This window comes from Chaetomium globosum, genomic scaffold, assembly GCF_000143365.1.
Source record: "Chaetomium globosum CBS 148.51 scaffold_2 genomic scaffold, whole genome shotgun sequence".
Taxonomy (NCBI): Eukaryota; Fungi; Ascomycota; class Sordariomycetes; order Sordariales; family Chaetomiaceae; genus Chaetomium; species Chaetomium globosum.
Window position 1 is genome coordinate 3,933,720 of NT_165977.1, and position 15,421 is coordinate 3,949,140.

The 15,421-nt window shown below is 55.7% G+C and overlaps 5 protein-coding genes across 5 annotated transcripts; 3 read left to right on the forward strand and 2 right to left on the reverse strand.

The window, feature by feature from the left end:
* Positions 1 to 1,611: 1,611 nt before the first annotated feature.
* CHGG_03348 (uncharacterized protein) lies at positions 1,612 to 2,635 on the forward strand (the record flags this gene model as incomplete). Its single annotated transcript, XM_001229863.1, has 3 exons — positions 1,612 to 1,874; positions 2,025 to 2,280; positions 2,417 to 2,635. 3 exons carry the CDS (start codon positions 1,612 to 1,614, stop codon positions 2,633 to 2,635), a joined length of 738 nt encoding a protein of 245 aa, XP_001229864.1.
* Positions 2,636 to 3,682: 1,047 nt separating this feature from the next.
* On the forward strand, positions 3,683 to 6,726 carry CHGG_03349 (uncharacterized protein; the record flags this gene model as incomplete). Its single annotated transcript, XM_001229864.1, has 7 exons — positions 3,683 to 3,772; positions 3,883 to 3,910; positions 4,091 to 4,370; positions 4,445 to 4,661; positions 4,717 to 5,022; positions 5,090 to 6,164; positions 6,236 to 6,726. The coding sequence occupies 7 exons, from the start codon at positions 3,683 to 3,685 to the stop codon at positions 6,724 to 6,726; spliced, it is 2,487 nt and encodes an 828-aa protein (XP_001229865.1).
* A 619-nt stretch (positions 6,727 to 7,345) lies between these two features.
* On the reverse strand, positions 7,346 to 8,470 carry CHGG_03350 (uncharacterized protein; the record flags this gene model as incomplete). The annotated part of the gene is made up of 4 exons (XM_001229865.1): positions 7,346 to 7,495; positions 7,588 to 8,110; positions 8,176 to 8,257; positions 8,317 to 8,470. The coding sequence occupies 4 exons, from the start codon at positions 8,468 to 8,470 to the stop codon at positions 7,346 to 7,348; spliced, it is 909 nt and encodes a 302-aa protein (XP_001229866.1).
* Positions 8,471 to 9,914: 1,444 nt separating this feature from the next.
* On the reverse strand, positions 9,915 to 10,400 carry CHGG_03351 (uncharacterized protein; the record flags this gene model as incomplete). The annotated part of the gene is made up of 1 exon (XM_001229866.1): positions 9,915 to 10,400. The coding sequence occupies one exon, from the start codon at positions 10,398 to 10,400 to the stop codon at positions 9,915 to 9,917; it is 486 nt and encodes a 161-aa protein (XP_001229867.1).
* A 1,179-nt stretch (positions 10,401 to 11,579) lies between these two features.
* On the forward strand, positions 11,580 to 14,067 carry CHGG_03352 (uncharacterized protein; the record flags this gene model as incomplete). Its single annotated transcript, XM_001229867.1, has 2 exons — positions 11,580 to 13,895; positions 13,993 to 14,067. The coding sequence occupies 2 exons, from the start codon at positions 11,580 to 11,582 to the stop codon at positions 14,065 to 14,067; spliced, it is 2,391 nt and encodes a 796-aa protein (XP_001229868.1).
* Positions 14,068 to 15,421: the final 1,354 nt, after the last annotated feature.

Here is a 15,421-nt window from a genome sequence, read left to right on the forward strand (position 1 = left end):
CCAGCAGAGGGAGGCAATAACTTACGAGGCTCCCGGGTTTGAAGTTATCGCGAGCGAGGCGGGCAGTATGTGTGTGGCACAAGAGTGGTGAACTGGGTGGCGGGGATGAATCCGAAGGCAAAGAAATGTATTTTGAAACCTAGAAACCGAACTAGAATTTGTAAATTAGAACAGTGGAAGGAGATAAATTATTATGATGTCTCCTGTCTGGGTTTATAAAGCATCTAGGGTTACTTTGCGTGGTTGATATTTTTAATAGGTGCTGGGTCATGTGTTTAGATTTGAGGAATGCTGGATTGGCTATGGCGAGACTGATACAAGCAGGAATACTTAGTTAAGATAGGATTGAAAATAGCAGGGAGGGAGAGAAAAAGATCTTAAAGAATAACGGAAGACAGGAAGACAGAGAACGTGTCCAGAAAGTAGAAGAGAAAGGGGATAAGGAGCCAGTTATTAGGGCGAAAAAAGAAAACAAGAGACACGGTAGAGAAGTTAAGGAAGAAAAAGAGAATAGATGAAAAACACAAACGGTCGGAAACCAACAAGGTATCTAGGTATCTTCGACCTAGATCTCCAAGCCTCCTTATGGCGTTGATTGAAGTTTACCTACCGTACGTACTGTTCTGTGTACCCTGGATTTCGAGGAGGAAAGATTTCTCTCATCGGCTTCTCTCATTGAATCATTTTACGTGCCTTCAAAGGCTGGATAGGAAGAAGTATATCACACAGAAAGGTTATTTTGGTGCCAGTGGGCCTCTTCGCACGAAGGGGCAAGATACTTCCTCTTTGCATTTTCGTCCAGACATTGGCCACCACTTTCAATGTCATATAGTTACCGTTGAATTCTGAGTTGAATGACAAAAACAACAGAGATGAAGAACAATCTATTCTTGCCCCGTGAAGTTACCGACCCTAAGCTTGCACCGCCTTCGTCAGTCGTAATTTAAGCTGTCAAGGATAAGATTGGCGGAGAAATCGGCTGGGGCTCGGCCAGAGAAGGAAGAATGACTTATCGATGAGTTGGGTATCGAATAGCAAAGGGCCAAAGAATAACATTTTCCAATGAACATACCGATGACCCTCGGCTCCTGCCCCTGCGTAATAGCGGCCCCTGTCCGCTGGTAGAAAGAGAAAGGCGTAGTCCGTTCGACCACATCATCTCAACTTTTAAGCCAGGCATGAATTTCTAGTTGGCTTGGAATGGTTCTTGAGTTTGCAAGAAGGCAGTGCTGGTCAAACTCCTAACCTGGTTGGCTTGCTCGACTTAGTAACACCGCGAATATCTCTAGAAGAAAAAGGGTTGGAGGGGTAGGAGGTATGGCATTGGGAAACGGGCGCGATGGGGCTTCGCTAGAGTTAAGCTGCGGTATTTCCTTCGTTCAAGACTAAGTGAACATACCGATGCAGTCGGGTATTCGACAAACTCGTGGAATTACGGAGGTGAGATTGAAAGTAAGGTACCCATGTACCGGAACAAGCCAACCCCTGAATTTCGGGATTTCTACCCATGCCCGTGGTCCACTTTTTAGAATCTCCCTTGAGACAAAGCAGATCATCTCAGTCACCGTCTCAGCCGGCCTCTCATAAGCATCATCTCGCCATGCCATAACAATGTTCAACTACCTCCTCGCCCTCATCCCAATCCTCCTCTTCTTCGCCAACCCCATCTCCCAGTTATTTGCACCCTCCACACCCCGGATCCACCGCCTTCCACGTCCACAACTAAACGAAGACCTCCTGGCTCTCGAGGAACCTTCCAACTACACGTGCCCTCCCCACCCCTACATAGTCCATGTCGTCTCCCGCGCGCCCCTGGTCCTCTACATTGAAGACTTTCTCAGCTTGGAAGAACGTCGGCATTTACTAGAGATAAGGTCCGCCCCCCCGTTTCTATTTTACTAGCTTACACCCATTCCGTTTCCACACCCATTTTCCCCTCTCAAACTCACCTCCCCTCGTTCTCCCTCTCTCTCACCACCACCATCAAACTAACCAACCCCCCCTCCCCTTTTCACCACCAACAGCACCCCCCTCTACACCCCTTCCACCATCACCCACAACGCCGGCCAATCCCTCTCGCACACCCCCTCCGTGCGCGACTCCGAGGTCGCGCTCGTGCCGCGGACCGACGCCGTGCGGTGCATCGAGGAGCGGGCGCGCGCGGTGCAGGGGTGGCGGCGCGAGGCGTGGATCGAGCGGCTGCGGGTGCAGCGCTACGGGGTCGGCGGGCATTATGCGCACCATTTTGATTGGAGTTCGGGGAGGGGCGGCTGGGGGCGGGTGAGTAGTTTTATGGTTTGGGTGATGATGGAAGGGGATGGGATTGGGAGGGAGAGGGAGAGGCTGGTGGGGGGAGGGACCGAGTTTCCTTTGCTGAGGCGTGGGGGGGGATGAGCGGTGGTGTCGGTTTGTGGAGTGCGCTTCTGGGGAGGAGCATCGGGGGGGGAAGGGCGGAGAGGATGATGGGAAGAAGGGGGTGGTGTTCAGGGTTGCGCCGGGGAACGCGGTGTATTGGGAGAACTTCATGGCGGATGGGAGCGGGAGAGGCTATGAAGAGACCTGGCATGCGGGTCTGCCCGTGATAAAGGGGGTCAAGGTCGGATTGAATATCTGGACTTGGGGCAGGATTGAGTAAACAATGGTCAAAGTCAACACGGTGGTTTTCGGGTTCCTGGAACTTCCGTCGGGGTTGAGAATACCCGGCTAGACCATTATTATTTGGATTATATTTTTAGAATAGCAAGCGAAATATTGTCTGCGAACTCAGCCGGGGAGAGTGACGAACGAAAACAAACGCAACCGTGGCGTTTAGCTAAGACGATGATTTCGCGGGACATGAAACAACATCGCGGTCGTACGCGGCTGTGGAACTTCAGGGCTGACTGTGTAATTAGGTGACGCACTCAGCTTGGCGATCGCTAAAGCGTTTGAGGGTTGCAGGGCTCTGTGCTCACAAGACCATCTCTGGTCGCATTTGGCAGTTACGAATTGAGTCACGACGGCCCAGTACGGGAATTTTAGGATGCAACGAGTTCAGCAGGTGCAGCCACTCTGCCAGCGTCCCCCAGTTAGGTCGTTCCTGTTTTGCCCAGAGTGGACTTCGTCATGCTCATTTCCAGGCCTGGTAGGATGAGTCACCAGGCCTTCTCCAGTCGTTTGCTTGTCTTTGGCCGTTTCGGGCTTTGATACTGAGCGACTTGGCCGGTTTTAAGCAATTGTTGAAGAATTCGAGTTTTGTCAGGGGCCTGTTGCGCAAAAAACGGCCTTTGGATGTTTGGCCCTGCGAGACCTCCCCGGCCTTTTCCAGGCAGTTTTATGATGTTTTATGGCTGAGGAGGGCTGTCCGCTGGTCTGGTGTCGGCGCCGGAAAAAGGTAGTGACTTAACTGATTTTTGGCTCGGCTTACGGAGCAAAAACCATCCGCCTAACAACCCCGAGAGCCCACCGGCCGAATCCGGGATATGCGTGCCGCAGCCCTGTCATTCAGGCAGACGGCCGGCCAAGGGGGTGACGAATATGGAGCGGGAAGGTTCCAAGGACAGCTGGACCTGTCGACGCCTTACGGGAAAGGTATACATGGGATTGGGAGCCCGGAGCCGCAACTCGAATGTGCCCGAAGTCTTTTGATTCTCAGTCATCGCCGCCCTTCGGCATCCATCTCGGACTTGGCAACATCCGCAGCATGTCACCGTCCTCCCCCGAAGATGGCCCGTCTGAACCATCTGGTGCCCCCTCGGCCTCCACCACCACCTCCCACGAGCCGTTGGCTTGTGTAAGTTGCCGCAGTCGCAAACTCAAGTGTGAGATATTCCGCCCCTGGTCGACTTGCCGTCGAATTTCTACTTGCAACTGCTGACTGTACATCCGCTACCCCCTACCCAGGCGACCGCCATAAACCAGTCTGCGCCAGGTGCGCCAAAACTGGCGGCGAATGTGTGTACCCCGAATCCCGGAGGAAGCCGGCGTTTAAGGGAAGGATCGTGACAGAGGTAGCCCGCCCGCATGGCAGCGGCCGTTGCTTGTCATTTATGGCGCCGTAATTACCCCCTTTAAGCCGGTAGTACGGATATCGTGTATTGACCCAACCCAGCCCAGGTGGAGGGCCTGCTTCGAACCGTCGGTAGACAACGAGTTTCGCAGCCGGCTCGTTCTGATGGCCCCTGGACAGAGGGCTCGTCACCTATTGCGCCCGGGGGCGAACCCTCCCAACCTGAGAGACCGCCGCGAGATAGCCCCCGTGGTAGGGAGACCTCTTGGAAGCCGTCGTCGCCAGCTGGAAACCCCTCGGACGGAGACAATGCCTCGCCCGGCGAGTTATTGTCACTTGGCCAGTTCGAGAGTTTGCCCCCTTTCGAGATGATCGAGGAACTGTATGTACAAGCCGTGACCCCAACACAACCCCCCCCCCCCCGGGGTCCCCAGACGACTAACGGCGACCATGTAGTCATACCATTTTCTTTGCGACCCAGCAGCATTTCCTGCCCATCATACACCCGAGCAACTACCTGCGGGCTTTTCACTCCCCGCCCCATATGCGCCCACCCTTGTCTCTTCAGTACGCCATCTGGACCACGGCTTCAAACGGACACCCCAAATATGGGTGTTACCACGATGCCCTCTATCGTCGCGCTCGCCAGTACTTGGAATCCGACGAGCTCAAGGTTGGTAAAGACCGTAAATCTTGGGCGCCCTTCATTTGTTTTAATCTCGATTCAGGGACACGGGGAGCACTTCATAACCATCGCCCATGCTCAGGCTTGGGCGCTGGTCGCGACTGACGAAGCGCGTTGTTTGATGTTCACCAAGGCATCCATGAGCTGTGCCAAATCGGTTCGGTTGGCCGGCATGATGGGGCTTCACCGGCTCGACGACACCCACCCCGACGATGTGCTTCCCATGGCTCCCATGATCGCCCCGGCCCGAAACTGGGCTGAACTTGAGGAGCGCCGGCGTCTGTTTTGGGGTGGGTTTTGTATCGACAGCTACGCAAGCATCAGCGCAGGGTGGCCCACCCTAATCGATGTCGAACAGGCAAGACGCTCTCGGGAATACATCACATGCTAATCGTGCTGTAACTAATCGTCGCCAGATTACCACGCATTTGCCCGCGTCGGATGATGCATTCCACACCGGCATCGAGGAAAAGAGCTTCACGCTCCGGGACGCATTCCGCGGATCGAGCTATTCGATATTTGCGGGGAACGTGATTATCTGCCATGTCTTCACCCGACTCTTGAAGCATGCCCACCGACCGCTGCCCGACGATTGCCCACAAGACCCAGAATTCGGCCGCTTCTGGAAGCGTCACAGGGAGCTTGACAATATGTTGTCCGATGGCTTCCTGTTCTTGCCCGAGCCTTTTCGCCTTCCACGGAACGTCCACAACCCCACCGCCGTGCAGGCCAACCTGAACTTGCATGCCGCCGTCATCTGCCTCCATATTGCCGCGCGCGAGAAGGCTGACCAGTTCAAGCTGGCAGGCATACGACAGGCCAGCCGGACCAGGGCGCTCACGGCCGCACAAGAGATCATCGACATCCTCAGGGCGTCCAAGGATGTGACGATGGGCTACAGGGGGCCTTTGATGGCCCTCTCCCTCTACTTCGCCGCTTCCGTGTACATCGCACAGGCAAAAGACAACCTAGAGGACTGCAACACGGCCAACCTGGAGTACATTGTTGAGTGTATGAACTCCACGGCACGGCACCATGCCATTACCCAGGCCTACCTGCGGCAACTCTTGCTCGATATCGAACGGAACGGCATCCCCGTCTCGGTGGACCACATCCGTAACAATCATGCCGACAGAAACTGCAATCCAGGCGTTCCCCTCATCGCTCAAATGCGCCACACCCAAGTGCAGTCACCACTCCCGGGACGCCTTCCCCTAGACGCGCCGGTGGGCACCATTTTAAAGCCCGACACCGCCTCATTCAACCCATGCGCCCCCCCAAATTTCACTCAGTCGTATTACGCATCCGACGACCTCGAAGGCCCCGCCAGCAAGCGGATGCGAACCTCGGCCGGGCCAGCACAGGTCTCTGCATCAGCATGCTCACGATCTGGTCGGCGCAGGTGTCGACCCTCTCGTGACTCAGCACCTGACCTGTTCGAATACACCGGCGGTGGCTGGTCGTACACCACCAAGTATATGACCAACCCCGGTCACCACCCTCCCCCACCGCATCGCGGCGCCCGTCATGGACCCCATCTACTCGGGCTTCGGCATGCCCAGCCCCAACACCACTCCCACCCCCTCATTCCCGCACCTCTCCCCCGGAAGCCATGGCCGCCGCCGCCACCTTCGGCTTCGACATCGACGACACCGCCACCACCACCTCCCCCACCGCCACCACTACCACCACCACCACTGCCACCGCCAACCACTCCCAACACGACGTACCCGACCTGGGCGACCTCGGCGATCTCAACGACCTGGGCATCTTTGATCTCGACCAGCCGTGGTCGGTCACCGAGTCGCTGTACGCGCTGCTGGACATGTCGGCCGTCGGCGACGACCTCGCTGACCCCTCCGCCGCGGGCCCGTCACAGGCCGGTAGCAGCAGCAGCGGTGGCGGCGGCGGCGGCGGCGGCGGTGGTGGTATGAACCCCTGGTTGAATAATGCTGGCGCTGGTGCTGGCGGGGGTAGTAGTTCTGGAGGTGGTGGTGGTGGGGCGTGGGATACCGGCGGGGAGTGGGGGGCCGGCGGCCGGGGACTGGTTTGATCCAGTCTCTCTCTCCCTGAGAGTTTTCGATTTTCAATTCTGGTTCTTTTGGGTGTTTTGGGGTACTAATGAGATAATGACCTCTCCTCTTCCACCCACCCCCTACTTACCTACTGTATTGCATTGAACTGGTACTGTATGATTTTGTGGTTTGGTTTGTACAAACATCATCAACATCAACATCAACATCAGGGGGCGTTTTGGGATTGTATTGATTGGATGGGGAGAAATACCACGGGGATTTCATTGCATTGGAACGGTTTCACCTCATGTTCGGTTTGGCTTGGCTTGGGTTTGGTTTGGGTTTGGTCTGGTTGGTTTGGCAATCGGCCAACAATGGGGCTGTATATTATCTAAACTCCCAACCCTCCTCAGTAGATGATGAGATCTCCCATCTAATATTATGGTCAAGACCAGCGGACTAATAGACACACAACGGAGTTGATCCGGGATACATGTACAGGGGCTTTTTGTCTATCTCCTTGCGTTTCGTCTCGTTCTCTCGTTCTTCGGATCAAGGTCGGGTCGTGCGCGTTTCGATGATCAGGTGGTAGGATGGGATCCGTCTCCCCTACCGATTCGTGGGTCAGGCTCCGTGCCTCGTCTGCTGCACAGCAGCTTAGAAAGCGAACACCTGGTCCTCCAGCTTGCTGACGGGCCGGGCCTTCTGGAACCCGAGGCTCTCGGCGGCCTTCTTCAGCCCGCCCACCATGGGTGGCGGGCCGCACAGAAGGATCTTGACGTCATCGGCAGCCTTGGGAAGCCATTTCTGTGCGACAATCTCGTTAGCAACGCGCTTCCCCAAAGTGGTAACAAAATAGATAGCCCTGAGAAACGTGCCTGGAACATCTCGGCGGTGACGTAGCCCACGCCACCCTCCCATCCCGCGGGCGGCTTGTCCAGCACGTAGTGCACGCGGAAGCCCTTGTCCTCGCGGGCGAGTTGGTCGAGGTCCTCGCGCAGGAGGATGTCCTGCTCGGTGACGTTGGCAAAGATGAGGTCGACCTGGGTGCGGTCGCCGGTGGCGCGGCCGCGGATGATGGCCTTGACAACCTGCAGCATAGGGGTAATACCCGTACCGCCGGCGACCATACCGAAGTGGCGAACCATGTTGGGTGTGTACACGAAAGCGCCCTTGGGCCCCCGGACCTTGATCGTCTGTCCCACCTGCAGCGACGCCATATGCCGGCTGATGTTGCCCTGCGGGTACGACTTGATCAGAACGTCGAAGTATCCCGGCTGGTGGTCGCCTGAGATGGGCGTATACGACCGAACGATCTCCTTGGTCGTGCCGTCGGGCTGGCCCAGCGTCGCGCCGATCGAGATGTGTTGGCCGATGGGGAGGCCGAGGATGGCGGTCGGGGACGGGAGAGAGAAGCGGTAGCTGTGGTAGATTGGTGTTAGTGTGTTGAAATGCGGTGTGGTTAGGAACCAGGAAAGGCCACGTACATAGCGACATTGTGTGAGATGATGGTCTTTTCCTTGAGCTCAAACTCTTGGAAAGCATCCGGCTTAAGGACAGCCTTGGGGACTGCATCGAGTTAGCTGTCTGGGTGTTCAAGGTTGCTTCATAGGGAAAGGGAATCGCACGGTTGTTGTAGAACTTGATGCCGCCCAAGACGATCCCTAGCAGCAACGCGTAGGCGGTCCACTCGCGCTTAACGATGGCAGTGCCGACAACGAGCAGACCGAGGGGGATGTAGATGCCATCGACATACTTGCGCGCAAGCAATGAATCGGACATTTTGCTTGTCAATGCTGCTCGAGCTCTCTTGTGGCGGTCCGGGGTGGAAACTGTGGTTGCGCGAGAGCTGGTTCGAACGTAGCAGACGGGTCCGCGAAGCTGGGGCTTCTCAATTGATAAAGGAGTTCAAGAAACTTTGTCGGACTGGGGTCCGTGGAAACGAGCTAGGGTGGCACGGTGTGCACGGTGGGCCGATTTTGCTGCGGGTGCCGGCTGCTCCCAATGCGAGTGGGGACCGGGGCCCCAATGTTTTTGGCGGAATGGTTCAACAATTTGGCACCCGTGAAGCATGAACCGGGAGCAACCGCACAGGGCAACCGCCGAACACAACACTCCGATGTCCGGCAGTTGGGCCCCTCCCCATGCATGTCGGACTTCCACCAATCTTTAATTGACCGAGAATGCACTTGACACATCCGAACCTTCTTTTGCATGTTGCCCAAGGCCCTCGCTGCTTACTTCCGCCGCCCTGTAATTTTCCTAATTTCCTAATTTTTTTTGCAGTCCGGGGCGTTTGTTACGCCCTCCATTGCCAACGTCGTTCTTTAAGGTTTAACGTTATCGGATCTTCAACTTTTAAACCCGGCTTCTTTGCCCCGGCCCGACGGCGGATCAGTGGCGGAACCCTGAACAAATCTCGGGCAGCACCCCACCACTCGCGTTTCCGAGTACCGGGTAAAGACTTCCAAATGGGCGAGAACACGCAGGAAGAGGCCCCGTTTCCTCTTACCGATGTGGATAGATGGGTCCTGTCACAGACGGACGAGGAGTTCACATATCACACTTGGGACGAGCTGTGCCAAATAATTCGTACGACGACATGTTTCCATTCTATGTTACCAATCTGCCCGTAGGTATAGACGCTCACAGACAGCAGAAAATAACCGGCTCTCCGTCCTCAAGAGGAAGCCGTCCGATCTCCGGCGGTACATGAAGTGGACTGCTGACACCAAGGCCGAGTATGGGGGCATCACCAATTTCCTCATCGCCCACCGCCTTCCTAAAGCCTGGGGTTCGCCGCCTTTCGAGCCGGCCTCCAACACGCCGTTTGCAGACCCGTCGGATTACCGTGTATTGATCAACGACTGGCCGTACGGCTTTGTGCCGGGGATCACCCACATCGTCGTGTGGTCTCGCACCCCCATCGCGACAGACAACACTGTCGGCGACATGACCCCTGACAGCAAGAGGACGGTGGCCGAGTTCATTAAGCGGTATTTTATTGATAGCCTCGGGACGGGTGGAGAGGACAGGGTGATATGGTTCAAGAATTGGGTGGCTCTACAGAGCGTCCGAACAGTCGATCATGTCCATGTCCTTGTGAGAGATGTTGAGCCGGCTGTGCTTCAGGCGTGGACGGAGGAGCTTGAATGCCATAGGGCGTAGTAATTGACGATTGACGCGTTTGGCGTAGCAAGGGGCGGGCTGCTTAGGAATGCTAGAATTATGCTGCGCGCCGCTGCTTCCGGTTGCCTGCGGCAGCCGGGGCCCCAGCGTTCGCGTTGCCCCCCATCTGGGCCATCTGTTTGGCGGCACCCATCATGCCGAAGGCCTTGTAGCCGCCATAGGCGGGAACCACGAGCCAAAAGAACCATGCCCAGTTTCCGAAGAAGGCCACCAGAATAGCCGCCGCCCAGGTCACCCAGACGACATCGAACATGTAGTCGGTCAGCCCGGGTGCCGCAAGGTCCTCGCCGGAGGATTTGAGAGCCTTTGTGTCGGGATCATAGCTGGGACGTCCAGTCCTCTCCAAGGTGATTTGGCACAAGAAGCTGGGGAGGGAGAGGAGGAACCAAAGCAGCAGCGAGCGCGACCTGAAGACAAAGTGCAGCAACAGGAAGAGACCATTGACGATGACCGATCCGATGTGAAGGTTATTGAGAGCTGCCGTGTTCGATTTGGCCCGGTCTTTGCGTGCCTTTTGAGCCATGTTGCGTGGCAAATTGGGTTTGGTGGTGACGACAGGTCGGTGATGTGGTCTCAAACGCTGTTTCTTGTGAGCGGATGATGAGAACAGCACGCTGGCAACTGCAGTTTCAAGGTCCTTGTCGCTCCTTGGTGCTTGGCGCGAGTTCGTTAAATGCTACTCTGTCGTCTAGCCCCACATACCTAACGCGACCAGTATCGAACACCACCAGCCACCGTCATCATGTTTGGTTGTTATCCCCGATATTTCGATTAACGGAGATCCTCCGAAAATCTCTCAGGACAAGCAGCAGAGTGTAGATTTATTGTGTTGAAAGAAAACCACCGAAATATTGCCGTTGTTGGTCTTAAAAACTCTTTCACATGGTGTTAGGTCATCGCTCAAGGTGTGGCTGGCGAAGCAAATGAGTTGGGCCATCTCCCCCCGTTGGTTCGCTCGGCAGGCTGCACCAGCCCCATCGTTAAACGCTTGTCCAATCAAGCGCCTGCTGCCGCCGCCCACCACAACAACGCAGGACCAGGGCAGAGCAACGCCGCCATTGACGCCTTGACAGCTTCCCGACAAGTGCACAACACCAGCCTTCGCTTGGCTAGGATTCCAGGGGCTGGCTATTGTCAACCACGCACAATCGCGACTTCTTATATTGTTTTACTCTTGGGAAGTCATGTTTCCGGAACTCGGAGAAACCTGAGCATCAGCCTTGCTGGCCCGCACCCATCCACCTCCGTCGTTGCCATTGTTTTTTCGCTTCCGCTGTTTTCGGCTTCAGTGGCTCGAGATCCTGTTGTTCTCGAGACGTCTAGCTGACAATTCAACACCCTGCCTTGCAGCAACCCGTCGCGCCATCATCAGCATCCCATAAACGCTGCGAGGGCCATTCCCGCCATAATTTTTGAATTTAATACAGCAGTTGCATCGACCATTCTTCCCGCCCGCTCCGACGACAGCCCCTCGCTGGAATAGGTTCACCAAGGGACCAACAAAATAAGCGACCTGAGAATTCGAGCCCCCCGGTCCCACTGCCAGGCAACCCACCTCGCGCTGAACCCGTCCCATGCGGAACAGGCGCGCGCAGCTCACGTCGACAGCCGGCTTGCGCGACTCCATGGAGCATCCTCCTTGGTAGCAACTGGATCATCGAGTCGCACGCCAACCCGGTGCACCCCCCGTGTCCGCTGCGAGATGGCACCGACCAGCGCGGCGATTGCTGGCTTGCTGAAGCAAACCGTATACTATCACCTCGACAACCTCGCCCACCGTAATGCTCTCTTCTTTGCCGAAAGGTTACATGCTCACGATCAGCGGTCCCCCGAGTCCTCATACCTCCTCGCCCTCTCTCATCTTCGCCTCGGCGACTCCCGATCCGCATACGAAGTCAGCAAGCCGTCAGGATGTCGAGGGGTTCATCTGGGATGCACCTTCGTATTCGCACAGTCCTGTTTGGACCTGGAACGGTACAAGGATGGGATCACAGCGTTAGAGAAGGCCCGGCCGTCCTGGGCGGCCAAGTGTAGCATAGGGAGGCACACGACTTCAACCCGGGCTCCATACCCCGATGCGGCAGCAGTGAGCTGCCTCCTAGGAAAGCTGTACCGGGGATATGATGACAAAAAGCGAGCGGTTTCTTGTTTTGAGGACGCGCTAAGAGCCAATCCCTTCATGTGGGATGCATTTACCATCCTCTGCGATATGGGCGTCAATGTCATGGTGCCGAATATTTTCAAGCTTAACGACGGTTTCGCTCGCAGCTTCGACCAGGATCCAGGTGTGGCTAACATCGACTCCAGCGGAGGACCTCCGGATCCGTTACAAAGGAAAACAGGCATACAGGGCGTCAACCACGACAGTGACCCCTTTGAGGGTCATCGCTCTACTGCTTTTCAGGACGTTTCGAGCAACAATATGCTCTTTGTCGACCCTGGCGAGAATGACTTGTCGACAAGGCCAACAGCCGCTCAGTCAAGATACGCAGCAAGCAAGCACGGGTCCGAGGGGATGGAAACGCCGACCGGCTCCGCGGTTGTTCCCGAAACGCAGCAACCTCGCATCGCCTTTCCTTTAGAACCCCCATTAGCTCCGACTCGCCGAACGCGGGTAACACACGCCTCAGAACCCGCTTTTCTGGATGCTCCGCCGAAGATGAGCTACCGGTTAGGTTCTAGAAAGAGGGACAAGATCCAAGATCAGATGTCGGAACCCCCAGAACCAACCATGAGAGGACCCGCTCTTTCCCAGTCAATCACAGAAAGGAAACGCACAGCATCAGGACACCCCGTCCAGGCGCGGCCTACGAACGGCGAGGAACCAAGGAGGAGCGCTAGGTTAAACGTGGCCCCAAGAACAACGTCAAGGACGAATATGAATATATCCACGACCGGCACAACCGCCACCCGCGAGTTGAAGAAGGCTAGGCCCCCCATCTCCAGGATTGGGCGCCCAGGGTCAAGTGGGACCAGCGTCGGTCGGGTTGTCAGTGGGAACCGGAAACCCCTGGAAGAGAATACTATGGATATTGACGAACCGCCGCGGATCAAGGAGCTGCCTGTGGCGCAGATCCCGCCACCTAAAGCAGCAGAGCCTGAGCCGGTGAAGGCAGACGAAGGCCTGAAATGGATCCTAGACTTCTTGAAAAAGATCGCGTCTGGGTATCGCCTCTCCTCGCAGTTTCGGTGTCAAGAAGCACTGGCTGCTTTCTCATCGCTCCCCCGAAGCCATCAGGACACGCCATGGGTGTTGGCACGGGTAGCAAAAGCCCACTATGAGTTGGCTAATTATGCAGATGCAGAACGGATCTTCAGGCGCCTCCGCACGCTCGCCCCGACGCGGCACGAGGACATGGAGTTCTACTCGACCGTTCTTTGGCAGCTTAGGAAAGGGACCGAGCTTTCGTTTCTCGCGCATGAGCTGACCGACATGGACTGGGACTCGCCGCAAGCGTGGTGCGTGATGGGGAACGCTTTTTCTCTGGATTGCGACCACGAGCAGGCGTTGCAGTGCTTCAAGCGAGCCATCCATCTTCAGCCGAATTTCTCATACGCCTACACCTTGCAGGGCCACGAACACGTGGAGAACGAAGAATATGACAAGGCCTTGGTTTCGTATCGACGCGCGGTTGCTGCCGACAAGCGCCACTACAACGCCTATTACGGCATCGGGAAGGTCTATGAAAAGCTGGGCAACTACGACAAGGCCCTGAGCCATTACCACGCCGCGTTGGTGATTCACCCCGCCCATGCCGTTTTAATTTGCTGCTTGGGCACGGTGTTGCAGAGACAGAAGCAGATCGTACAAGCTCTTCCTTATTTTATCAAAGCAGTCGAGCTGGCGCCTCGGGCGCCTGAGATGCGAAGCAAAAAGGCCGGGGCATTGCTAGCCACCGGGCAGCTGGAGGAAGCGAAGAGGGAGCTTATGATTTTGAGGGATGTTGCCCCGAATAACGCCCAGGTTCACTTTCTGCTCGCCAAACTCGCCAAGACAGTCGGGGACAAGAGGACGGCCGTGCGTCATTTTACCATAGCCTTGAGCTTGGATCCAAAGGTACAGCCAGCCAAGTCCGGAGCGTTCGGGGTGACAAATCGCTAACCTCATCTGCCAGGCGAGCGGGGAGATCAAAAACGAGATCGGCGGGCTCGAGGACGATGACTGTTTGGACGACTCCATGATGCATTAGTGCTCATGATCGACGTTCCAACGCGACATTAATCCTACGATTTCCTACGACCCTGAACGAACGTGCCATGATTCGGGCGGGCATTCCGCTTGTGCTGGGAGGCGCCGTGCTTTACACTCGGCGCGCTTGGGGGAGGTTGCGAGTGCTCCTTTTGGACGGTCGTTCTTTTCTTTCGCAGCAAGGGCATCATTCTATAGCATGCATGGCAAAGGCGTTCCTGGAGAGTATCGAACATGCTTTTCTTAGTGTTGTGCCCACCGTGGTGGACTGGGCTGGAGTTTTGTATGAGTACCTAAGCATCGCAATGGCCGACATGTATAGTACGGAGTTGGCGGGCGTCATCACGGGAGGGCCAGGTTGGAGACCTCAACACAGCGGGACAAAAGGGGCAAATACAGGGACCGGGTCTGAGTTAGCTCTGGACCTTGACTCCTTTCGCACATTCATTCCTAGAGCACCGCCATCGATGTGAAGGCATGACACCTAAAGTTAAGCGTAACCTTAACCTCCTAGTACTAGCAGGTATTAATTTGACCAAACAAGCGCGAGACCCTGAGAGTTATTGATATTGGAGATCCGGATCGTTAGGGTTCGAGACCAGCCTCACTGACCTCGAAAAGTATAAGAAGGCTGGCATCTCCAGTTTTCTGGCTCAGTTTTCAGAAACGCGTCAAAGGCTTCATTCATTCAATCAAGCGAGGCGCGAGAGAGCTGAGACCAAACCGTAAAATCAGCAAGGGGGAGGGGCTGATACTTGGCAGCGGGCGCTTGGACCATGAAATGTGGGGTTGATTCTCCAATTCGCAGTGCCGCAGCACAACAAAGTGACCGAAACACGCCCATTTTGCAGCGCTTTCTTAGCCAAAATTTGGAGCTCCAAAACGCGCATTAAAACGCTCCCATTTTTCAAGGAAAGAACCAACAATCCACATCCGAAACAGGACTAGTGCCCACTCGCCTTGAATCAGCTGCGCCTGTCTGATTCTGCCGCCCGCACCCAAGACTATTTAACTTATCGTCCTCTCACCCCCCCAGCTTTTCCAAAACACTACTCATTTTACCAATTGCGTGGGTTTAGTCAATCGTCAACGGCATCAACTTTCCATCGATTTTATCGGCCCAAATCATTCTACCCATCTCCATCAACCCAATACATTCATCAACATGACTGGACGTAAGTTTTACCATTTCTATAACGTCGCCGTCGTTGTCGCTGGCAATGCACGCTTGGTTCATGGTTTCCGACATGGGTGATGCTGGAAGTGGTGGTGGGGGCTACGCGTTCCACGAACGCGTGTTTACACTTACCCACTAACCATCATCGCGTTTGTCTACCGAAACGCCGCATGAGCTC